At 43.8% G+C, this 26,360-nt stretch overlaps 1 protein-coding gene across 1 annotated transcript; it reads right to left on the bottom strand.

Moving 5' to 3' along the window:
- Positions 1-22,677: 22,677 nt before the first annotated feature.
- Positions 22,678-23,911, bottom strand: LOC100275087 (uncharacterized). Its single transcript, NM_001149272.1, has 2 exons — positions 23,721-23,911; positions 22,678-23,381 (listed from the first exon to the last, which is right to left on the bottom strand). The coding sequence occupies exons 1-2, from the start codon at positions 23,818-23,820 to the stop codon at positions 22,723-22,725; spliced, it is 759 nt and encodes a 252-aa protein (NP_001142744.1). The 5' UTR covers positions 23,821-23,911; the 3' UTR covers positions 22,678-22,722.
- Positions 23,912-26,360: the final 2,449 nt, after the last annotated feature.

Here is a 26,360-nt window from a genome sequence, read left to right as displayed (position 1 = left end):
AGTCATATCCCTATCATGCTTATAAGAAGAACTAGAGGCAAACATGGCATGAGAATCATAAACATGTGAATCAAAATCATTATAAGCATTTCTAGCATTTCTCCTATCATAATACATAAAAGCATGGTTCTTTTTAGCATTACTAGCCATAGGGGCCTTCCCTTTCTCCTTGACGAAGATGGGAGCCTTATGGCTTGTTAAGTTCTTGGCCTCTCTCTTGAAGCCAAGACCATCCTTAATTGAGGGGTGTCTACCAACCGTATAGGCATCCCTTGCAAATTTTATTTTATCAACTTCATTCTTGCTAGTCTTAAGTTGGGCATTAAGACTAGCCACTTCCTTATTTAATTTGGAAATTAAAACTAGATGTTCACTACAGGCATCAACATCGAAATCCTTACACCTAGTGCAAATCTTAACATGTTCTACACAAGAATTAGATTTATTTGCTACTTCTAACTTAGCATTTAAATTATTGTTAACACCTTGTAAAGTAGAAATGGTTTCATGACAAGTAGATAGTTCATAAGAAAGCATTTCATTTCTTTTTACTTCTAAAGCATATGATTTTTGTGCCTCTACAAATTTATCATGTTCATCATACAATAAATCCTCCTGCTTTTCTAAAAGCCTATCCTTTTCATTCAATGCATCAATCAATTCATTGATTTTATCTATCTTAGATCTATCTAAGCCCTTGAACAAGCATGAATAATCTATGTCATCATCACTAGACTCACTATCACTAGAAGAAGCATAAGTGGAGTCTTGAGTACTCACCTTCTTCTCCCTTGCCATAAGACATGTGAGGCGCTCGTTAGGGAAGAGAGCCGATTTGTTGAAGGCAGTGGCGGCGAGTCCTTCGTTGTCGGAGTCGGAGGAGGAGCAATCCGAGTCCCACTCCTTTCCTAGATGCGCCTCGCCCTTTGCCTTCTTGTATTGCTTCTTCTTTTCTCTTTTGTTCCCCTTTTCCTGGTCACTTTCATTATCGGGACAGTTAGCGATAAAATGACCAAGCTTACCGCATTTGAAGCATGAGCGCTTCCCCTTGGTCTTGGTCTTGCTTGGCTGCCCCTTGCGACCATTTAGCGCCGTCTTGAATCTCTTGATGATGAGAGCCATCTCTTCATCGTTGAGTCCGGCCGCCTCAATTTGTGCCACCTTGCTAGGTAGCGCCTCCTTGCCTCGTGTTGCCTTGAGAGCGAGAGGTTGCGGCTCGTTGATCGGACCATTCAAGGCGTCGTCCACATATCTCGCCTCCTTGATCATCATTCGCCCGCTAACAAATTTCCCAAGAACTTCTTCGGGCGACATCTTGGTGTACCTGGGATTTTCACGTATATTGTTCACCAAGTGAGGATCAAGAACGGTAAATGACCTTAGCATTAGGCGGACGACGTCGTGGTCCGTCCATCGCGTGCTCCCGTAGCTTCTTATCTTGTTGATAAGGGTCTTGAGCCGATTGTATGTTTGCGTTGGCTCCTCGCCCCTTATCATTGCGAATCGTCCAAGCTCGCCCTCCACCAACTCCATCTTGGTGAGTAAGGTGACGTCGTTCCCCTCATGAGAAATCTTGAGGGTGTCCCAGATTTGCTTGGCGTTATCCAAGCCGCTCACCTTATGGTATTCATTCCTGCACAAGGAAGCTAGAAGAACAGTAGTAGCTTGTGCATTCTTATGAATTTGTTCATTAATGAACATGGGACTATCCGAACTATCAAAATGCATTCCACTCTCTACAATCTCCCATATACTAGGATGGAGAGAGAATAGGTGACTACGCATTTTGTGGCTCCAAAATCCGTAGTCCTCTCCATCAAAGTGTGGGGGCTTGCCGAGTGGAATGGAGAGCAAATGAGAATGTGAACTTTGCGGAATACGAGAGTAATCAAAAGAAAAGTTCGAATTAACCGGTTTTCTTCTCTCGTAGTCGTTGTGGTCCTCGTCCTTTTGGGAAGAAGTAGACTCGTCGCTGTCGTAGTAGACGATCTCCTTGATGCGCCTGGTCTTCTTCTTCTTCCCTTCCTTCCGTCTTTGGCCCGAGCCGGAGTCGGTAGGCTTATCGTCCTTCGGCTCGTTGACGAAGGATTCCTTCTCTTTGTCGTTGATCACTATACCCTTCCCCTTAGGATCCATCTCTTCGGGCGGTTAGTCCCTTTGTGAAGAGAACGGCTCTGATACCAATTGAGAGCACCTAGAGGGGGGGGGGGTGAATAGGTGATCCTGTAAAAACTTCAAACTTAAGCCACAAAAACTTGTTAAGTGTTAGCACGATTATTGCCAAGTGGCTAAGGTGAAGTCTCAACAGTCTCAACAAAACACAGTACCACAAGAGAATCAAGCACAGAGTGACACAGTGGTTTTATCCCGTGGTTCGGCCAAGACCAACGCTTGCCTACTCCACGTTGTGGCGTCCCAACGGACGAGGGTTGCAATCAACCCCTCTCAAGCGGTCCAAAGACCCACTTGAATACCACGGTGTTTTGTTTTCCTTTCACTATCCCGTTTGCAAGGAATCTCCACAAATTGGAGTCTCTTGCCCTTACAAGTATATGATCACAAATGAAACACAGAGTAAGGGAGGGAAGCAACACACACAAATCCACAGCAAAAGCGCACACACACGGCCAAGAATCGAGCTCACAAGACTATCTCAGAGTTCTCACTTAGAACAGAGCTCGAATCACTTAGAAACACAAACGAATGCGCAGAGACTTAGTGTGGATGATCAAGAATGCTCAAAGGTTGCTTGTGTGTCTCCTCCATGCGCCTAGGGGCTCCTTTTATAGCCCCAAGGCAGCTAGGAGCCGTTGAGAGCAAATCCGGAAGGCCATCCTTGCCTTCTGTCGTCGGGGGCACCGGACAGTCCGGTGCACACCGGACACTGTCCGGTGCCCGATTTGTTTCCTTAAACGGCGAAGACGACCGTTGCAGACCGTTGGCAGATCTGGCGCTGTTGGCGCACCGGACATGTCCGGTGCACACCGAACAGTCCGGTGCCGTCTTCCTACCGTTGGCTCGGCCACGTGTCCCGCGCGGATTGCGCGGCCGACCGTTGGCCCTGGCCGACCGTTGGCTCACCGGACAGTCCGGTGCACACCGGACAGTCCGGTGAATTTTAGCCGTACGCCGCCGGCCAATTTCCCGAGAGCGGCCAGTTCGAGTCGCGCCAGCCTGGCGCACCGGACACTGTCCGGTGCACACCGGACAGTCCGGTGCTCCAGACCGAGCTGGGTCTTGGCAGCACACAGCCAAGTCCCTTCTCCTTTTCTCTATTCTTCTTCTTTCTGTTTCTAACACTTAGACAAATATATTAGTACTTAAAACCAATGTACTAAGGCTTAGAAACATACCTTTACTTCATGATTTTCACCTTGTTCATCCATGTACATAAATTCCCAATTAAGCACATGTGTTGGCACTCAATCACCAAAATACATAGAAATGGCCCAAGGGCACGTTTCCCTTTCAAAGACATCCTATGAACTCCTCACCCGTAAAAAGCCCAACATTTCATATTTTAGAGTTTTTGGTAGCAAATGCTTTATTCTTGTTAAAAGAGGTAGAAAATCCAAATTTGCTCCTAAAACTGTAGAAGGCTTTTTACTTGGTTATGACTCAAACACAAGGGCATATAGGGTCTTTAACAAGTCCACTGGACTAGTTGAAGTCTCATGTGACGTTGTGTTTGATGAAACTAACGGCTCTCAAGTAGAGCAAGTTGATCTTGATGAGATAGGTGATGAAGAGGCTCCATGCATCGCATTAAGGAACATGTCCATTGGGGATGTGTGTCCTAAGGAATCCGAAGAGCCTCCAAATGCACAAGATCAACCATCCTCCTCCATGCAAGCATCTCCACCTACTCAAAATGAGGATGAGGCTCAAGTTGATGAAGAAGAAGATCAATCAAATGAGCCACCTCAAGATGACGGCATAGATCAAGGGGGAGATGCAAATGTTCAAGAAAAGGAGGATGAGCAAGAGCAAAGGCCGCCACACCCAAGAGTCCACCAAGCAATTCAACGAGATCACCCCGTCGACACCATCCTCGGCGACATTCATAAGGGGGTAACTACTAGATCTCGTGTTGCACATTTTTGTGAGCATTACTCTTTTGTTTCCTCTATTGAGCCACATAGGGTAGAGGAAGCACTCCAAGATTCGGATTGGGTGGTGGCAATGCAAGAGGAGCTCAACAACTTCACTAGGAATGAGGTATGGCATTTAGTTCCGCGTCCTAATCAAAATGTTGTAGGAACCAAATGGGTCTTCCGCAACAAGCAAGATGAGCATGGTGTGGTGACAAGGAACAAAGCTCGACTTGTGGCCAAGGGATACTCCCAAGTCGAAGGTTTGGATTTCGGTGAAACCTATGCACCCGTAGCTAGGCTTGAGTCAATTCGCATATTATTGGCCTATGCTACTTACCATGGCTTTAAGGTTTATCAAATGGACGTGAAAAGTGCCTTCCTCAATGGACCAATCAAGGAAGAGGTCTATGTTGAGCAACCTCCCAGCTTTGAAGACATTGAGTATCCTAACCATGTCTATAAGCTCTCTAAGGCGCTTTATGGGCTCAAGCAAGCCCCAAGAGCATGGTATGAATGCCTTAGAGATTTTCTTATTACAAATGGATTCAAAGTCGGAAAAGCCGATCCTACACTCTTTACTAAAACTCTTGAAAATGACTTGTTTGTATGCCAAATTTATGTTGATGATATTATATTTGGGTCTACTAACGAGTCTACATGTGAAGAGTTTAGTAGGATCATGACACAAAAGTTCGAGATGTCTATGATGGGGGAGTTAAAGTATTTTCTAGGATTTCAAGTGAAGCAACTCCAAGAGGGCACCTTCCTAAGCCAAACCAAGTACACTCAAGATATTCTAAGCAAGTTTGGAATGAAGGATGCCAGGCCCATCAAGACACCCATGGGAACCAATGGGCATCTCGACCTCGACACGGGAGGTAAGTCCGTGGATCAAAAGGTATACCGGTCGATGATAGGTTCTTTACTCTATTTATGTGCATCTCGACCGGACATTATGCTTTCCGTATGCATGTGTGCAAGATTCCAATCCGACCCTAAGGAATCCCACCTTACGGCCGTAAAACGAATCTTGAGATATTTGGCTTATACTCCTAAGTTTGGGCTTTGGTACCCTCGGGGATCCACATTTGATTTAATTGGTTATTCGGATGCCGATTGGGCGGGGTGCAAAATCAATAGGAAGAGCACATCGGGGACTTGCCAGTTCTTGGGAAGATCCTTGGTGTCTTGGGCTTCAAAGAAGCAAAATTCGGTCGCTCTTTCAACCGCCGAAGCAGAGTACATTGCCGCAGGCCATTGTTGCGCGCAATTGCTTTGGATGAGGCAAACCCTGCGGGACTACGGTTACAAATTAACCAAAGTCCCTTTGCTATGTGATAATGAGAGTGCAATCAAAATGGCCGACAATCCCGTCGAGCATAGCCGCACTAAACACATAGCCATCCGGTATCATTTTCTTAGGGATCACCAACAAAAGGGAGATATCGAGATTTCTTACATTAATACTAAAGATCAATTAGCCGATATCTTTACCAAGCCTCTTGATGAACAAACTTTTACCAAACTTAGGCATGAGCTCAATATTCTTGATTCACGCAATTTCTTTTGTTGACTTGCACACATAGCTCTTTTATATGCCTTTGATCATGTCTCTTTTATGTGCTATGACTAATGTGTTTTCAAGTCTATTTCAAACCAAGTCATAGGTATATCGAAAGGGAATTGGAGCCTTCGGCGAAGACACAGGCTTCCACTACATAACTCATACTTCGCCGTCACTCCAAGCAACTCTCCATTCTTGGGGGAGAAAAGGATGAGCATCAAAGAAAAGGTCTTTGTCTTTGGGGAAGAAAGTAAGAGCCCAAGGCAAAAGGACCGGACTTCGTCTTTGGTATAATCTTAACTCATCCATTTATGACCAAAGGGGAAGAAAGCACTTTGTGGGCTCTAATGATTCCATTTTTGGCGATTCATGCCAAAGGGGGAGAAAGTATGAGCCCAAAGCAAAAGGACCGCACCACCACCAATTTTCAAAAACTTAAGTGTTGAATATTATCAATTGGTTTCCTATTGTGTTCAAAAGGGGAGGAAGTAGTACTTCAAAATGATATATCAAAACCCTCTTGAACACTAAGAGGAGGATCTCATTTAGGGGGAGTTTTGTTTAGTCAAGGAAAAGCATTTGAAACAGGGGGAGAAAATTTCAAATCTTGAAAATGCTTTGCAAAATCTTACTCATTTACCTTTGACTATTTGCAAAAAGAACTTTGAAAAGGATTTACAAAAGAGTTTGCAAAAACAAAACATGTAGTGCAAACGTGGTCCAAAATGTTATAAGTAAGAAACAATCCATGCATATCTTGTAAGTAGTTATATTGGCTCAATTCCAAGCAACCTTTACACTTACATTCTACAAACTAGTTCAATTATGCACTTCTATATTTGCTTTGGTTTGTGTTGGCATCAATCACCAAAAAGGGGGAGATTGAAAGGGAATTAGGCTTACACCTAGTTCCTATATAGTTTTGGTGGTTGAATTGCCCAACACAAATCTTTGGACTAACTAGTTTGCTCTAGTGTATAAGTTATACAGGTGTCAAAGGTTCACAACAAGCCAATCAAAAGACCATTTTTGGATTCAACAAAGGAGCAAAGGGCCAACCGAAGGCACCTCTGGTCTGGCGCACCGGACTGTCCGATGTGCCACCGGACAGTGTCCGGTGCACCACCGGACATGTCCGGTGTACCAGAGGACTCCAACGCGAACTTGCTACCTTCGGGAATTTCCAGAGGCGACTCCGCTATAATTCACCGGACTGTCCGGTGTACACCGGACAGTGTCCGGTGCTCCAAGGGAGGTCGGCCTCAGGAACTCGCCAGCTTCGGGAAACTCCAACGGCTAGTCCGCTATAATTCACCGGACATGTCCGGTGTGCACCGGACTGTCCGGTGCAACTCCGGAGCAACGGCTATCTCCGCGCCAACGGCTCCCTGCGGTGCATTAAATGCGCGCGCAGCGCGCAGAAGTCAGGCGTGCCCATACTGGCACACCGGACAAGGAACAATAGATGTCCGGTTTGCGGGCCCACAAGTCAGAATCTTCAACGGTCAGAATCCAACGGAACTGGTGACGTGGCTGGGGCACCGGACATGTCCGGTGTGCACCGGACTGTCCGGTGCGCCATCGAACAGACAGCTCCACCAACGGTCAAGTTTGGTGGTTGGGGCTATAAATACCCCAACCACCCCACCATTCATTGCATCCAAGTTTTCCACTTCCCAACCACTTACAAGAGCTAGTCATTCAATTCTAGACACACCAAAGAGATCAAATCCTCTCCAATTCCACAAAAGGCTTTAGTGATTAGCGAGAGAGATTTGCCGTGTTCTTTTGAGCTCTTGCGCTTGGATTGCTTCTTTTCTTTCTCACTTGCTCTTGTGATCAACATTCAATTGTAATCAAGGCAAGAGGCACCAATTGTGTGGTGGCCCTTGCGGGGAAGTTTTGTTCCCGGCTTTGATTTGAGAAGAGAAGCTCACTCGGTCCAAGGGACCGTTTGAGAGAGGGAAGGGTTGAAAGAGACCCGGCCTTCGTGGCCTCCTCAACGGGGAGTAGGTTTGCAAGAACCGAACCTCGGTAAAACAAATCCGCGTGTCACACTTCTTATTTGCTTGCGATTTGTTTTCCACCCTCTCTCGCGGACTCATTTATATTTCTAACGCTAACCCGGCTTGTAGTTGTGTTTATATTTGTAAATTTCAGTTTCGCCCTATTCACCCCCCCTCTAGGCGACTATCAGAAGATTATACCAAAGATGGAGTCCTTGTGCTTTGTGCTCATGCTTTCTCTCCCAAGAATGGAGAGTGACTTGGAGTTACGGCGAAGGATGAGTTACGGAGTGGAAGCCTTTGTCTTCGCCGAAGACTCTAATTCCCTTTCAATACACCTATGACTTGGTTCGAAATAGACTTGAAGACACATTAGTCATAGCATATGAAAGAGATATGATCAAAGGTATGTAAAATGAGCTATGTGTGCAAATCAACAAAAGAAGTTCCTAGAATCAAGAATATTTAGCTCATGCCTAAGTTTGTTAAAAGTTTGTTCATCAAGAGGCTTGGTAAAGATATCGGCTAATTGATCTTTAGTATTAATATAAGAAATCTCGATATCTCCCTTTTGTTGGTGATCCCTAAGAAAATGATATCGAATGGCTATGTGTTTAGTGCGGTTGTGCTCGACGGGATTATCCGCCATCTTGATTGCACTCTCATTATCACATAGCAAAGGGACTTTGGTTAACTTGTAACCGTAGTCACGCAGGGTTTGCCTCATCCAAAGCAATTGCGCGCAACAATGGCCTGCGGCGATGTACTCGGCTTCGGCGGTGGAAAGAGCGACCGAATTTTGCTTCTTTGAAGCCCAAGACACCAAGGATCTTCCCATGAACTGGCAAGTCCCTGATGTGCTCTTCCTATTGATTTTACACCCCGCCCAATCGGCATCCGAATAACCAATCAAATCAAATGTGGATCCCTTAGGATACCAAAGCCCAAACTTAGGAGTGTAAGCCAAATATCTCAAGATTCGTTTTACGGCCGTAAGGTGAGCTTCCTTAGGGTCGGCTTGGAATCTTGCACACATGCATACGGAAAGCATAATATCCGGTCGAGATGCACATAAATAGAGTAAAGAGCCTATCATCGACCGGTATACCTTTTGATCCACGGACTTACCTCCCGTGTCGAGGTCGAGATGCCCATTAGTTCCCCTGGGTGTCTTGATGGGCTTGGCATCCTTCATCCCAAACTTGTTTAGAATATCTTGAGTGTACTTCGTTTGGCTTAGGAAGGTGCCCTCTTGGAGTTGCTTGACTTGGAATCCTAGAAAATACTTCAACTCCCCCATCATAGACATCTCAAACTTCTGTGTCATAATCCTACTAAACTCTTCACATGTAGACTCGTTAGTAGACCCAAATATAATATCATCAACATAAATTTGGCATACAAACAAGTCATTTTCAAGAGTTTTTGTAAAGAGTGTAGGATCAGCCTTTCCGACTTTGAAGCCATTAGCAATAAGGAAATCTCTAAGGCATTCATACCATGCTCTTGGGGCTTGCTTGAGCCCATAAAGCGCCTTAGAGAGCTTATAGACATGGTTAGGATACTCACTGTCTTCAAAGCCGGGAGGTTGCTCAACATAGACCTCTTCCTTGATTGGTCCATTGAGGAAGGCACTTTTCACGTCCATTTGATAAAGCTTAAAGCCATGGTAAGTAGCATAGGCTAATAATATACGAATTGACTCAAGCCTAGCTACGGGTGCATAGGTTTCACCGAAATCCAAACCTTCGACTTGAGAGTATCCTTTGGCCACAAGTCGAGCTTTGTTCCTTGTCACCACACCATGCTCATCTTGCTTGTTGCGGAAGACCCATTTGGTTCCTACAACATTTTGATTAGGACGTGGAACTAAATGCCATACCTCATTCCTAGTGAAGTTGTTGAGCTCCTCTTGCATCGCCACCACCCAATCCGAATCTTGTAGTGCTTCCTCTACCCTGTGTGGCTCAATAGAGGAAACAAACGAGTAATGTTCACAAAAATGTGCAACACGAGATCTAGTGGTTACCCCCTTATGAATGTCGCCGAGGATGGTGTCGACGGGGTGGTCTCGTTGAATTGCTTGGTGGACTCTTGGGTGTGGCGGCCTTGGTTCTTCATCCTCCTTGTCTTGATCATTTGCATCTCCCCCTTGATCTATGCCGTCATCTTGAGGTGGCTCATTCGATTGATCTTCTTCTTCATCGACTTGAGCTTCATCCTCATTTTGAGTTGGTGGAGATGCTTGCGTGGAGGAGGACGGTTGATCTTGTGCATTTGGAGGCTCTTCGGATTCCTTAGGACACACATCCCCAATGGACATGTTCCTTAGAGCGATGCACGAAGCCTCTTCAATACCTATCTCATCAAGATCAACTTGCTCTACTTGAGAGCCGTTAGTCTCATCAAACACAACGTCACAAGAAACTTCAACTTGTCCAGAGGACTTGTTAAAGACTCTATATGCCTTTGTGTTTGAATCATATCCTAGTAAAAAGCCTTCTACAGTTTTAGGAGCAAATTTAGATTTTCTACCTCTTTTAACAAGAATAAAGCATTTGCTACCAAAGACTCTAAAATATGAAATATTGGGCTTTTTACCGGTTAGGAGTTCATATGATGTCTTCTTGAGGATTCGGTGTAGATACAATCGGTTGATGGCGTAGCAAGCGGTGTTGACCGCCTCCGTCCAAAACCGATCCGAAGTCTTGTACTCATCAAGCATGGTCCTTGCCATGTCCAATAGAGTTTGATTCTTCCTCTCCACTACACCATTTTGTTGTGGAGTGTAGGGAGAAGAGAACTCATGCTTGATGCCCTCCTCCTCAAGAAAGCCTTCGATTTGAGAGTTCTTGAACTCCGTCCCGTTGTCGCTTCTAATTTTCTTGATCCTTAAGCCGAACTCATTTTGAGCCCGTCTCAAGAATCCCTTTAAGGTCTCTTGGGTTTGAGATTTTTCCTGTAAAAAGAATACCCAAGTGAAGCGAGAATAATCATCCACTATTACAAGACAATACTTACTCCCACCGATGCTTAAGTAAGCAATCGGGCCGAATAGATCCATGTGGAGCAGCTCAAGCGGCCTGTCGGTCGTCATGATGTTCTTGTGTGGATGATGAGCACCAACTTGCTTTCCTGCTTGGCATGCGCTACAAACCCTGTCTTTCTCAAAATGAACATTTGTTAGTCCTAAAATGTGTTCTCCCTTTAGAAGCTTGTGAAGATTCTTCATCCCAACATGTGCTAGTCGGCGATGCCAGAGCCAGCCCATGTTAGTCTTAGCAATTAAGCAAGTATCGAGTTCAGCTCTTTCAAAATCTACCAAGTATAGCTGACCCTCTAACACTCCCTTAAATGCTATTGAATCATCACTTCTTCTAAAGACAGTGACACCTACATCAGTGAATAGACAGTTGTAGCCCATTTGACATAATTGAGATACGGAAAGCAAATTGTAATCTAAAGAATCTACAAGAAAAACATTGGAAATAGAATGGTCAGGAGATATAGCTATTTTACCAAGACCTTTGACCAACCCTTGATTTCCATCCCCGAATGTGATAGCTCGTTGGGGATTTTGGTTTTTCTCGTAGGAGGAGAACATCTTCTTCTCCCCTGTCATGTGGTTTGTGCACCCGCTGTCGAGTATCCAACTTGAGCCCCCGGATGCATAAACCTACAAAACAAGTTTAGTTCTTGACTTTAGGTACCCAAATGGTTTTGGGTCCTTTGGCATTAGACACAAGAACTTTGGGTACCCAAACACAAGTCTTTGACCCCTTGTGCTTGCCCCCAACATATTTGGCAACTACTTTGCCGGATTTGTTAGTCAAGACATAAGATGCATCAAAGGTTTTAAATGAAATGCTATGTTCATTTGATGCAATAGGAGTTTTCTTCTTAGGCAACTTAGCACGGGTTGGTTGCCTAGAGCTAGATGTCTCACCCTTATACATAAAAGCATGGTTAGGGCCAGAGTGAGACTTCCTAGAATGAATTCTCCTAACTTTGCTCTCGGGATAACCAGCAGGGTACAAAATGTAACCCTCGTTATCCTGAGGCATGGGAGTCTTGCCCTTAACAAAATTAGACAATCTTTTAGGAGGGGCACTAAGTTTGACATTGTCTCCCCTTTGGTAGCCAATGCCATCCTTGATGCCAGGGCGTCTCCCATTATAGAGCATACTTCTAGCAAATTTAAATTTTTCATTTTCTAAGTTATGCTCGGCAATTTTAGCATCTAATTTAGCTATATGATCATTTTGTTGTTTAATTAAAGCCATGTGATCATGTATAGCATCAATGTTAACATCTCTACATCTAGTACAAATAGATTCATGCTCAACAATAGATGTAGAGGGTTTGCAAGATTTTAATTCAACAACCTTAGCATGTAACATATCATTTTTAGTTCTAAGGTCTGAAATTGTAGCATTGCAAACATCAAAATCTTTAGCCTTAGCAAACAATTGTTCATTTTCATTTCTAAGGCTAGCAAGAGATTAGTTTAATTCTTCAATCCTAGCAAGCAAATCATTATTGTTATCTCTAGGATTGGAAATTGAAACATTACAAACATGTGAATCAACCTTAGCATTTAAACTAGCATTTTCATGTCTAAGGTTGTCAATCATCTCATGGCAAGCGCTTAGCTCACTAGATAGTTTTTCACATTTCTCAACTTCTAGAGCATAAGCATTTTTAACCTTAACATGCTTTTTATTTTCCTTGATTAGGAAGTCCTCTTGGGTGTCCAAGAGATCATCCTTTTCATGGATGGCACTAATCAATTCATTAAGTTTTTCTTTTTGTTGCATGTTGAGGTTGGCAAAAAGAGTACGTAAATTATCTTCCTCATCACTAGCATTATCATCACTAGAGGATTCATATTTAGTGGAGGATTTAGATTTAACCTTCTTTTTGTCGTCCTTTGCCATGAGGCACTTGTGGCCGACGTTGGGGAAGAGAAGTCCCTTGGTGACGGCGATGTTGGCGGCGTCCTCGTCGTCGGAGGAGTCGCTTGAGCTTTCGTCGGAGTCCCACTCCCGACAAACATGGGCATCGCCGCCCTTCTTTTTGTAGTACCTTTTCTTCTCCTTTCTTCTTCCCTTCTTGTCGTCGCCCCTGTCACTGTCACTTGATAATGGACATTTAGCTATAAAGTGACCGGGCTTACCACATTTGTAGCAAACTTTCTTGGAGCGGGACTTGTAGTCTTTCCCTCTCCTTTGCTTGAGGATTTGGCGGAAACTCTTGATGACGAGCGCCATTTCCTCATTGTCGAGCTTGGAGGCGTCGATTGGTTGCCGACTTGGTGTGGACTCCTCCTTCTTTTCCTCCGTCGCCTTGAATGCGACGGGTTGAGCTTCGGATGTGGATGGATCATCAAGCTCGTTGATCTTCCTCGAGCCTTCGATCATGCACTCAAAACTTACAAAATTCCCGATAACTTCCTCGGGGGTCATTTTAGTATATCTAGGATTACCACGAATTAATTGAACTTGAGTGGGGTTAAGGAAAATGAGAGATCTTAGAATAACCTTAACCATTTCGTGGTCGTCCCACTTCTTGCTCCCGAGGTTGTGCACTTGGTTCACCAAGGTCTTGAGCCGGTTGTACATGTGTTGTGGCTCTTCCCCTTTGCGAAGCCGGAACCGACCGAGCTCCCCCTCGATCGTTTCTCGCTTGGTGATCTTTGTGAGCTCATCTCCCTCGTGCGCAGTTTTGAGCACATCCCAAACCTCCTTGGCGCTCTTCAACCCTTGAACTTTGTTATACTCCTCTCTACTTAAAGAGGCGAGGAGTATTGTTGTTGCTTGAGAGTTGAAGTGCTCGATTTGGGCCACCTCATCCTCATCATAATCCTTATCCCCTACAGATGGTACATGTGCACCAAACTCAACGACATCCCATATACTTTTGTGGAGTGAGGTTAGATGAAATCGCATTAAATCACTCCACCTAGCATAATCTTCACCATCAAAAGTTGGTGGTTTGCCTAATGGGACGGAAAGTAAAGGTGCATGTTTAGAAATGCGAGGGTAGTGTAGGGGGATCTTACTAAACTTCTTACGCTCTTGGCGTTTAGAAGTTACGGAGGGCGCATCGGAGCCGGAGGTCGATGTCGATGAAGTGTCGGTCTCGTAGTAGACCACTTTCCTCATCCTCTTTTGCTTGTCCCCACTCTGATGCGGCTTGTGGGAAGAAGATTTTTCCTTCTTCTCTTTGTGATGAGAAGAAGATTTCTTCTCCTTCCCTTTGTTGGAGGAGCTCTTCTTCTTCTCCCTCCTCTTGGTGCGCGACTCTTCCGATGAAGTGCTCCCGTGGCTTGTAGTGGGCTTTTCGCCGGTCTCCATCTCCTTCTTGGCGTGATCTCCCGACATCACTTCGAGCGGTTAGGCTCTAATGAAGCACCGGGCTCTGATACCAATTGATAGTCGCCTAGAGGGGGGGGGGTGAATAGGGCGAAACTAAAATTTACAAATATAAACACAACTACAAGCCGGGTTAGCGTTAGAAATATAAATGAGTCCGCGAGAGAGAGGGCGCAAAACAAATCGTAAGCAAATGAAGAGTGTGACACGTGGATTTGTTTTACCGAGGTTCAGTTCTCGCAAACCTACTCCCCGTTGAGGAGGCCACAAAGGCCGGGTCTCTTTCAACCCTTCCCTCTCTCAAACGGTCCCTCGGACCGAGTGAGCTTCTCTTCTCAAATCAAAAGCCGGGAACAAAGCTTCCCCGCAAGGGCCACCACACAATTGGTGCCTCTTGCCTTGATTACAATTGAGTGTTGATCTCAAGAGCAAGTGAGAAAGAAAAGAAGCAATCCAAGCGCAAGAGCTCAAAAGAACCCGGCAAATCTCTCTCGCTAATCACTAAAGCCTTTTGTGGAATTGGAGAGGATTTGATCTCTTTAGTGTGTCTAGAATTGAATGCCTAGCTCTTGTAAGTGGTTGAGAAGTGGAAAACTTGGATGCAATGAATGGTGGGGTGGTTGGGGTATTTATAGCCCCAACCACCAAAAGTGGTCGTTGGGAGGCTGTCTGCTCGATGGCGCACCGGACAGTCCGGTGCACACCGGACATGTCCGGTGCCCCCGCCACGTCATCACTGCCGTTGGATTCTGACCGTTGGAGCTTCTGACTTGTGGGCCCGCCTGGATGTCCGGTGCACACCGGACATCTACTGTTCCATGTCCGGTGCGCCAGTATGGGCGACTCTGACTTCTGCGCGCGCTGCGCGCGCATTTAATGCGCCGCAGGTAGCCGTTGGCGCGGAGAAAGCCGTTGCACCGGAGTTGCACCGGACAGTCCGGTGCACACCGGACATGTCCGGTGAATTATAGCGGACTAGCCGTTGGAGATTCCCGAAGCTGGCGATTTCCTGAGGCCGCTTCTTCTTGGCGCACCGGACACTGTCCGGTGAATTATAGCGCGAGTGCCTCTGGAAATTCCCGAAGGTGGCGAGTTTGCGTTGGAGTCCTCTGGTGCACCGGACATGTCCGGTGGTGCACCGGACACTGTCCGGTGGCACACCGGACAGTCCGGTGCGCCAGACCAGAGGTGCCTTCGGTTTCCTCTTCGCTCCTTTGTTGAATCCAAAACTTGATCTTTTTATTGGCTGAGTGTGAACCTTTAACACCTGTATAATCTATACACTTGGGCAAACTTAGTTAGTCCAATTATTTGTGTTGGGCAATTCAACCACCAAAATTAATTAGGGACTAGGTGTAAGCCTAATTCCCTTTCAGTAGCCCAGGCCCTAGCGAAGCTTTAGAAGGGATTAATCGAGAGGAGAATCGCTATAGTCCTGGGAATTGCTCGTCGAAGCGGGTTCTCCGTCGCCGGACCACCATCTGCGTGGCCAGCCTCGCCGTCATCTTCACCGTCGATAAGAAACCCACTTGCGCATTCGCTGTTGGTTGCACAACGTGTAGCATCACTTTGATTTGTGATGGCTCGTCAGCTTGGCTAGCTGGCCCTGCACCGGCGATGGCGCTGCCAATGGTGCCCTGCACCGCCGTACTCTACCCTAGCGAGGAAGGGAGAATCAGGGGTGCCGTCGATCTCTAGATTGAGGGCTCAAATTAGAAGTGTGATACCCCCTTTGGTTATTTGGATCGTGGCTGTTGGATCGGTGTCAACGGTCCAGATTAGGGGACCCTCATACCGGTTCGGCCAATATCACGCGGGGCGTTGGGTTCTGATTGAGTGGATGCTGTAGGGTCTCAATGTTTTAAATCCGGAGCATTGATGCAGGATCCAATGGCATCAGGCGAGTACCGGTTCAGTGGGGCTTGATTTAATCCCGCGCGTCCAACCCTGATCCATTGGCCGAGATCTAGTCATACCCCTTCGCCGTGCCAGTTTGCAATAGAGCCCTCGAGTCTTTTAATAATAGAAATCGCCGTCCTATGTTACAAACAAAGGCCCTCAGAATAGTTTTAAAATTACAGATAGGGCCCAAGATTTTGCAAAGCAACCCTTAGAAGTGTAATAAACTTCAAAAATTCATAATTAATTCATTATAGCTCTGATTTGACCCGTTCAAATTGTGTTAGTCTCATAATGATTTTCCTACATTTTATTAACTATGTTTTATCAGGAAGAATATTTCTAAAAAATAACTAAGTTGTTTGACCTCTAGTGATCAAATTAACATTTCTTATACAAGTTAAATGTGATATTTTAAATTGTCTATAATTATAAACCTACTACAAGGTAATCTCTAATCAAGTTATAATTAAAGTTAAACTAGTGAATTCCTTCCTCACATGATCAAAACAACATAGTTTTACTATGAGTATCTTTGGAAAAACATAACTTTTTGACCGTAACTCCGAATTTGGTGGTTCTCCAACCTAGGATCTCGTTACGATGCATAGAATATTATTATGCAGTTTGTGCTTATGTTTGGTGTGATGTTAATTTTACCTATACCATGTTTGTTTGTATTGCTACGAATAGCAGTGAGGTCACGAGGATATGAAGATCATCCTGGTACCTGGAATCTCGAGTCCTAGGCAAGTTGTGCCCTTGATCACTCCTTTTTATCTAATAATGTTCGCTGTTAATCACTGTGACATGCTCAGGTTAATTTGATGGGACCTAATAGGTTTCCCTAGCATTGTTTATTCACCACCTTGCAAACAGATGGATTATCGAGTAGATTTTCTATTGCTCTACTTGGTTTTGGGAAACTAATGTTTTATTATGGTCATGTTCCAATTATGTTATTGTTTAATTATGGTTCATGATAAGATCATATTGTTAATTGGAACATGGAGAACCACCCGGGAAAACAGTGCTACCACAAGGGTGGTATGTGATGCCCTTGGCTGACTAATTAGGAAAGCTAGTGGAGGACTACCTTACCCGAAAGGGACAAGGGCAGTAGGGGAGTTGTCGGTATAGGGAGGTTCTCGGACTGATTTTGCTGCGATGGCTTTTTAGACGGGGGATCCCTATACTGCGCTTCCTAGAAACTGTAGCGGGTTTTCTGAAGCTAGTGGAACTTTGTAAAGGCCTCGTAGTGGTACCCTGCCTCGCTTCCTTGATAGAGGTGTATGGGGTCTGATCAACCCCGTGGCAAATGGGTAACACGACTTGTGGGTAAAGATGTGCAACCTGTGTAGAGTGTAAAACCGGTATATCAGCCGTGCTCACGGTTATGAGCGGCTCAGACACTCACATGATTAACTTATGGAATTAAACTCAATTTGTCATTTGCATTGCATTGTGGGTGTTGATTTATCTTGATCTCCTATTTAATGGGTTGGTATCTACTTATACCTAGTAACTGCTAATAAAATTTTGACCAACTTTAAAAGAAATGCTCAACTTTAACCATCCTCTTTGGTAAGCCTTACACTTCACATGAGCTCCCACCATTGGTGAGTTCATGCACATTATTCCCCACAACTTGTTGAGCGATAAACGTATGTGAGCTCACCCTTGTTGTACTCACATCCCCCAGGTTAGGAACATGTACCACAGGATGAGGCGCATGGAGGATGCTGCGATGAGATCGTGAGAGGTCTAGGTCGTCGTCTCCTAGTCAACTTTGGTTGTTGGATTGTTGTCTTCATATGATGTAATTATTTAACTATTTTGTATAGAACTCCCTTATATATTAATGTTGTGACATTCGTTTCTGTACCATGAGTCATCATATGTGTAAGACTTGGTCCTAGCACACTTGGTGATTATATCGCGCCCGGATTTTGGTGCCCCTGGAATCCAGGTGTGACAGTTGTGGAGTCTAGTGCATGTTTCAATCAAGCGCGTGAACGACTGGGTGATGGCCAATTGCTCGCCGGGGTCCGTGGCGTCGTTACAGTCCACACTACTTCGCAGACAGGGATCATCGCGACACAATCAAGGGTAAGGAAGCCACCCATGTGTTCGCCTTGACCTCTTCTATGCGTAGCACCATCGGGATTGAGTGTTGGAGCACCAGCGGACTAGTGAGTACCTCGTTGGCATTTGCGCCGCCGTGGGCGCTTGGGGCTCGCCACACTCTGTTGTTGGGGGTAAAAGATGAAGTAGTGGCCGTGGGATCTCAAGTGATCGGCCCCGATTAGAATGAGCCTACTGGTTCGTTAAGGGGGATTTGGGGTCATGGATCATGGATCCAGTGGTCAGTGGGCACGTACCGTTTTGAGTCAAAATCAATCTAATTTGGTGCATCGATCTCTGATCGGGTGGCCCATAGTGCGCATTGTATCATAAAAACGGGGATCTAATCTGAACCCCCGGATTTAGATCAGGCGACTCAGGATTGAGGATACCCCTTCGGCGTGGTCAATATGCTAAAAAGGCCCTTGACTTATTCAAAACCAACCCGCAGTCCTACCAGTTCAAACAACCTTACGATCAGGTTCAGTTTTATTCGAAATAGCCCCTGTACTCTTTAGAAATATTATCCGCAGTCCACAGCCCTAGGAAATTCATAGAGTAATACAAGAAAATAGATTTCTAGTATATAAATAAATCTACAAGCTTAGGATATTCATATCCCCTTCGTTTAAATATCGATTTAATTCGTTCAAGTTGTGTTAGACTCGGATTAATATCGCTTACACTTTAGTAACCTTATTTTATCATGTAACATATTTTTCCAAAATATATATTTGTTTAACCTATAGTTAGTAGACTAGTCAGGATAAACAAAGTTAACCTGGCTATAGTTATAATTTGACTAAAATATAACCTCTAATCAAGTTATAACTTAAGATTAAAGTTGAATTAGTTATTTATTCATAATATATATGACATGATTCATATAAATTAACATAGAATATATATCACCTACAAACTCCAGAAAACTATATCTTTTGAACTGTAACTCCGAATTTAGTGGTTCTCGAACCTGCGATCTCGTAGCGGCGCGTAGAATATTCTTACATTGTTTGTTCTCATGTTTGGTGTATGGTTTTATTTATTTACTCGTTGTCTATCTATATGTATTGCTATGAGTAGCAGTGAGGTCACGAGTCACCCGAAGACCAATTTGGTGAAGTACTTGGGATCTCAAGTCACAGGCAAGTTGTGCCCTTGATCACTCTTATTTACCTAATAATGTTCCAGTTAATCACTGTGGCATGCTCAAGTTAATTTGATGGGACCCAATAGGTTTCCCTAGTTTTGTTTACCCCACACCATGCAAACAAGTGAACTATTGGGTAGACTTGCTATTGCTCCACCTGGTTTTGGGATTAATGTTACATTTGAATTATGATCATGTTCCAATTTTGTTGTTAGTTTAATTATTGTTCATGACAAGATTATTGTGATAATTGGAACATGGAGCTTAACTTGAGATAACAGTGCTATCACAAGGGTGGAATGGGACACCCTTGGCTAAGTAATTAGGAAAGCTAGGGATAGATTACCTTACCTGAAAGGGGTAAGCTGGGAGGTGTCACTGCAGAGTATAGGGAGGTCCTCGGGTCGAACTGCTGCGATGGCTTTTCGGACAAGAGATTCCTATGATTCCTTCTTCCTGAATCCGTAGCGGGTTTTCTCAAACTAGTGGAACTTTGGAAAGGCCTCACAGTGGATCCCTAGCCATTCACCTTGGAAGTGTCTAAGGGTCTAGCTAACCCTGGCTAATCGGGAAACATGTCTTGCGGGTAAAGATGTGCAACCTCTGTAGAGTGTAAAACTGGTATATCAGCTGTGCTCACGGTCAGGAGCGACTCAAGACTCTCGCATGATTAACTTATGGAACTAAACTTAAACTATCATTTGCATTGCATTGCATTGTGGGTGTTATTATTAATTGTCATGTCTTATTTAATTGGGTTGGTATTTACTTATACTTAGTAACTGCTAATAAAACTTTGACCAACTTTGAAAGCAACTCAGCTGTAACCATCTCCTTTGGTAAACTTTACACTTCACATGAGCCCCACTGTAAGTGGACTCATGCACATTATTCCCCACAACTTGTTGTGCGATGAACGTATGTGAGCTCACCTTGCTGTACTCACATCCCCCAGGTAAAGGACAGGTACCGCAAGATGAGGAGCATGAAGGATGTCGCGATGAGTTCGTGAGAGGTCTAGGCCGTCGTCTCCCAGTCAACTACGGTTGCTCGATCGTTGTCATCATATGATGTAATTATTTAACTATTTTGTACATAACTCCATTATATAGTAAAGATGTGACATTCATTTCTGTACCATGAGTCATCATATGTGTGAGACTTGATCCTAGCACACATTTGAGACGCACCCGGGTTTGGCCCTTAAATCCGGGTGTGACAACCCACCACCAATTGTACAAGACTTGTGATAATGCAAGGCTTGGGGAGACATCCAAACTTAAAAATTTATGATGGATCATTCTACTTCTATCATCACACAATAGTTGTGACAGGGTATGGCCCATTGTTACATGGTGATCTCCATTTCCAATAATCTACCCGTCATGTTGATATCCTTCTCCATGATGTATTATGCCATCCTTCAAGTGACGAGTCCTTCAAGAAATATCTAACATAAGCTAGTAAATTAAATTATATGTATGCCTTGGATCATCACATGTTGACATGCGGGTCATTACATCAAATTGACAACACATATGGCTCCAACTGTATTGACCTACTCATGACACACATGTCAAGAATTGATTACATACATGCATCATATACACATAATGGCCATACCAATCACAAAATTCCTGCAAAAACAAGATAGGCATTTTCGACATCTAAACTTAAAACTCTTGGAACCCTATTTTCCAAGCCAATTTTGAGAAATCTAATTTCACTAAATGCGGCGAAGCAACAAAAATTCACATGTAACTTTTCCTATAGATCAAATTTTGATATAGAATTCTCCTCAATCTGAGTTAACCACGAAAAGTTTTGATTTACTGTAAGACACATTCACAATGATTAATCCGATCGGGTACCAGATACAATCTACTACTGCACATTATATGAGCATGACATATAAAACTATGTTTTGTTTTGAACAATCATATTGATCTTTTCTTACTGCAACTGGTATTACCTGTATCACTTAACTCCGATGGCAGAATTCCGACCGGTAGGAGTATTTCGTCAAATGACCATTGCAGCAAGAACAACAAAACATGTTCATAGATCATCCAGAAAAGTCGTATATCACTATACGAACACACCCCGAACCTAAAACTTGACAACTATGGCCATAATACCATTGTAGGATTATGGGGAGGTTACACTAGCGCAAAACAAAATTTATGGACTCCATAAAGAACAAGAACTATTGCAGTTACAGATCACAGGATTACCAGTAGACACTTAGATGCAGCAAAAACCATCTTGATGTAGACGAACGCGTCGAGCAGTGTCGTATGTTGCTGATGTCCTTCATGTCTTCGCGCAGATGCAGCAGAAACCGTCTTGATTTAGACGAACATGTCGAGCAGTGTCGTGTGTTGCTGACGTCCTTCATGTCCTCGTGCGGTTCGCCCTAGTGCTTTAGATGCAGCACCTTTGAGGTATCCACATGTATAGGGAAGAAGCGTTACACACCGGGCTACTAGTCTGCGATCTGCGATGAGACAAGGAGAGGAGTGCACGACTGATGGTGGGCAAACTAGAGTTAAATTCTTGCTACACCTCCACCCCTCAGTATATAGGCATCCCTAATGGGCTCCTGAATCAGAGGCTCATTAGTGCTCCTAAAACCTAGTCTAATTCAGATCCCATCCAAAAGATATCACTTACCATAGTGGCATCGAGGTATGGAACCTAGTACTTCAAAAGAGAAGTTCAACAGAGTTCACTCATCTATTCAAAATTTCATATAGTGCTGGTTTGGGGTATTAAAGATGAAATGCTAGATTATCTATAAGATGCCATGTTTTTCCATGATGACACAAAATAAGATAGTTGATGCTACCATAGCTCTTCATGATTTCATACGCAAGCATGTAAGCAAGGATGAAAACTTTGATAATTTCGATTGAGATCCAAACTTTGTTCCAACTATCCTAGAAAAGTACAACTAGTATGTAGTGTTGCAACATGCCTCTGATGGATCAACATCAGAATCAATATGCATTTCGTGATACTTTGGCTACTTCTGTCGCCTTAGCATGGAATTAGATACAAATGAATACCATATCGTACTATGAACTATTTGGTTGTAGACAATGGACATGTCATGTTTTGTGATTTTAACGTCTTCGATGGTCTTTTTATTTCATATGTGTGGCAAAATTATTTGTACATAAATTATTTGACTAAAAAATGGAACAAAGGGCAAGAATATCAAAGCAACCTCAAAATCCTATTTTCTAGAGTTAGGGACACCCTGCTAGCCAAACACCTCCTCCTAGTTGGCTCCAACTCCACGCGGAGTCTGCTCCACATGGAGTTATGGAGTTTAGTAGAAATCTATGGAGTTGGAGCCATGCTAAACAGGGCCAAATGAGGCCTTAGGCTTGTCGCCTGGTACACCTTATATTTTTGTATAGTAGCCAATCAAAATGTAGTGGCATGTAGGCAACAAGAAAACTTATCTTATTGAGTTCACATCAAATATATGCTTTAGTTACATTGCTTAATGTTTGCAACAACATTCCCATTTAGCATCCGCTCTCTCAACACAATAGCTTTTTTTGGGTTTAAAGCCATTTTCCTTGCACATGTTCTCGCAATCATGAGTCAGACAAAATCTGTTATTGTAGGGGTAGCACGTCTCGGGCTTTGGCTTTAGGGAAACAGTCTCGGACAAACTACATGGTAGTGATGATGATTGCACCAATGGTAGGGAAGATGACCAATAGTGATGACGTTGTGACATCTCTGATAAACCATGTGGTGGTGAAGATAACACTTGTGGTGATTGTGGTGACCTATGATGATGATGGTGTGATGTCTCAAACAAGCTACGTGGTGGTGACGACGACACTAGTTCCAGTGGTGGTGGTGACGACACTGGCGGCAATGATGGCGACCTATGGGAATAATGGTGTGACATCTTAGACAAACTACATGGTGGTGGCAATGGCACTGCTGGCATTGGTGGTGACTTGTGGTGATGATGGTGTGACTGCTCTAACAAACTGCGTGGTGGAGATGATGGCACCAGTAGGGGTGAAGATGGAGGCGACCTATGACGATGGTGGTGTGACATCTCTAACAAATTACACGGCGGTGGTCTATGTGGTGGCGGTGGCCTAGGGGGACAAGGAAGACGTGCTTGGGGCTGATCTTGGCCTACACATGCAAACAACCAATACAAAATAGTCAAAAACATGTTGTTGTGTATTCCCTTTGTTTCAAACTATAGTTTCTTGGATTTCTCTAATTTTCACCAAATTTATGAAAAATGTACCAACATCTAAAATATCGAATCAGTTTTAAAAATACTCTATCAACCTATTTCGTTAGTGTATTTATTTAAATTTGTACATGTTGATATTTTTATGGAAACTTGTTTAAATTTAAAGTAGTTTAACTTACGATAAAGATAAAGTGAACTGTTATTTGCGACTAAAGGATTAATATGTAACAATGTGATGTGGAAGTAATTATCTCTATATTATATACATATACCTTTGCATGACGGTGAGGCTGAACAAATGATCACAAGTATTAGGAAAAATGTACTTGTCAGGTGTACATTCCTCGTTGTCTTGCATTTTGTAACTACCATGAGATGAGAGCACAATATTACTCTCTTTTCTGTCTCTGTTTTTCTTGTTTTACTTTCTTCGGGAATGAGAAGAGGTGCACTATGTATATGTATTTGTTTTTCTATGTCAACGTGCAAGTGTTTATATATACGCCACAAAATCTTACACAACAATTATTATAAAAAATCTATCCATGCATACCTTAACAATTATATCTATCTATGTATCTACCTATCTACCCATGTATATATTTGTTTGGCTGCGTCTCTGTTTGCCTGTCAATCCATTATCTTTTTATATATCTACCAATCTCGATCTATCTGTCTATCTATTTACCATTTTATCTGTCTGTCCATCTATTTGTCTGCCTGTGTATTTATTTGTCTATCCATCTATCTCTATCTTTATGTTTATCGATATGTCTATCCATCCATCTATCTCTATCTATCTATCTATCTATCAGTTTGTCCATCTATGTATCTGTCTACATATATATCTATTAATTTGAATGACTGTCTGTCTAGAAATAAAGAATATGCAGTTTTTTAGAGCTAAAGTATTCTCAATCATGTGTTTGTGTCACATCATAAAAGACTATATGGAATATATGAACTTGTAGACTTAAACCCAAGGTATGTTTGTCATCTGTTCATATGAGATTATGAATGTATTATAATTTTATATACATACTGTTAGGATTTATGGGTTAGGCCCAATTGAGAAATTCAATTAAATCCCAGGAAAATCTCAAAAGCCCATATATGTGTATGGTTAGGGAATGGTGGAACCAATAGTACCATCTTGCTAGTCCAAGTGGAGTGGAAGTAGTTTAAATATGGAGACCACACTCACTCACCAAGTCATGGATGAGAGGAGAGAGCGTGGAGAGCCACACGCGCGCGCTCTCGCTCGCCTGGCGGGGCGAAGGACGCGGGTGCATGACATGCGCGTGAATGGTCCGCCGAAATCCGGCCCCTCGCCTTGCGGGGGCGCGACATCCTTTTGCCGTTTTAATTTTTTGGTTTCTTGGCTATCAAGTTCAGAATCCTAAACGATTGCTATAAAATCTAAACTGAACGCGAGATTTTCGCGGGCAGATCGGATCGAAGATAGCTATCTGTTCGCGGACTCGGCCCTATAAAAGGCGCCTGGCAGCCAGCATCCAGATCATCCCAGATTTCGCTTTTGTCTCTGTTCACAGCTGCGCCGCCTTCAGTTCTCTTCATCCCAACCGCCGACGTGCATAGGCGATCGGGAGAGCAGGTCTCCGGAAACCTTTGCCTTCGAGATCCTGCACCGGGAGAGGGCGAATAAGGTTTTCGGGAAGCGACCTCATGCCACTTCTCGTGATCTTCTGACGTCGTCGACCCACTGATTCCGCTGATCATCAACCCCTCTGCTTCGACATTGTCGACCCTGTTGATTCAGGCCCGCGCCATCTATCAGTATGTCTGATCAGTACACATCATCTGATTTGACTTTTAACTTCAGTTCTTCTAATTTGGTCATGATTTATATTCGGAATTTCATCTGGAAATTGTCTAATTATTCAACAATCCAAAAACCTTATTGTAGACAATTTCCTAGTTTTTCTATGGCTGCTTTTACCGACGCGCTGAAGCCAGAAAAGTTCAATGGTATGCACTTTAAGAGGTGGCAAGTCAAGGCCACGCTCTAGCTTACTGCTATGAATGTGTTCCATGTTAGTAAAGGCAAACCTGAGGGCGCACTGACTCCTGAACAGGAGAAAGAGTACGACATGCCAATACTTAATTTACGGGAGCAGTTCTTAGCGTCCTTGTTGACCGTCTGGTTGATGCGAATATTCAGCACACAAACGGGAAAGAGTTGTGGGATGCACTTACTACTAAGTATGGTGCATCAGATGTTGGTAGTGACCTGTATATTATGGAGAGCTTTCATGAATATAAGATGGCTGATAATCGCTCTATTGTAGAGCAAGCTCATGAAATACAGTGTATAGCCAAGGAGCTCGACCACCTTAAGATAGTCCTTCCTGACCGATTTGTGGCTGGATGCATTATTGCAAAGTTGCCTTCTACATGGAGGAACTTCGCCACATCTCTGAAACATAAGAGACAGGAGATATCAGTTGAAAATCTGATAGCGTCTCTGGATGTTGAGGAGAAAGCTCGGGCTAATAAGGACACGGTATCTAAAGGAGGCGAGGGCCACTCCAGCGCCAATATGGTTCAAAGGAACCACAACAAGGGCAAAGGAAAGACAAAATCTAACAAGCCCAACAAAACTACCAACTTCAAGAAGAAGAAGAACAAGGCTGAACTGACATGTTTCGCATGTGGCGAGACGGGTCATTTTGCCAAGGATTGTCCTGATCGAGCGGACCGTCGTGGCAAAAAGGGCAATGCCAACACAGTGATCGCTAGCAATGAGGAAGACAAAGGGTATGGTAATTTACTTTTCATCTTCTCAGTATTTCAATCACCGAGTTGGTGGCTTGATACTGGTGCTAATGTTCATGTGTGTTCTGACATTAATTTGTTCTCTTCTTATCAGGGTGCCCAGGATTCTTCTGTCC

Source organism: Zea mays, chromosome 4 (genome assembly GCF_902167145.1).
Source record: "Zea mays cultivar B73 chromosome 4, Zm-B73-REFERENCE-NAM-5.0, whole genome shotgun sequence".
In the NCBI taxonomy this organism is placed as follows: domain Eukaryota; kingdom Viridiplantae; phylum Streptophyta; class Magnoliopsida; order Poales; family Poaceae; genus Zea; species Zea mays.
The sequence above is the reverse complement of the archived record's forward strand: the minus strand, read 5'-3'. Positions and strand labels throughout refer to the sequence as shown.

Bases quoted from the DNA above. Each gene is read 5' to 3' on its own strand.
- LOC100275087 (NM_001149272.1), bottom strand. From the start codon at position 23,820: ATGGTAGTTACAAAATGCAAGACAACGAGGAATGTACACCTGACAAGT. The intron at 23,382-23,720 runs GTATATGTATAT...TTGCATGTGTAG, and splicing joins AGCCTCACCGTCATGCAAAG to GCCAAGATCAGCCCCAAGCA.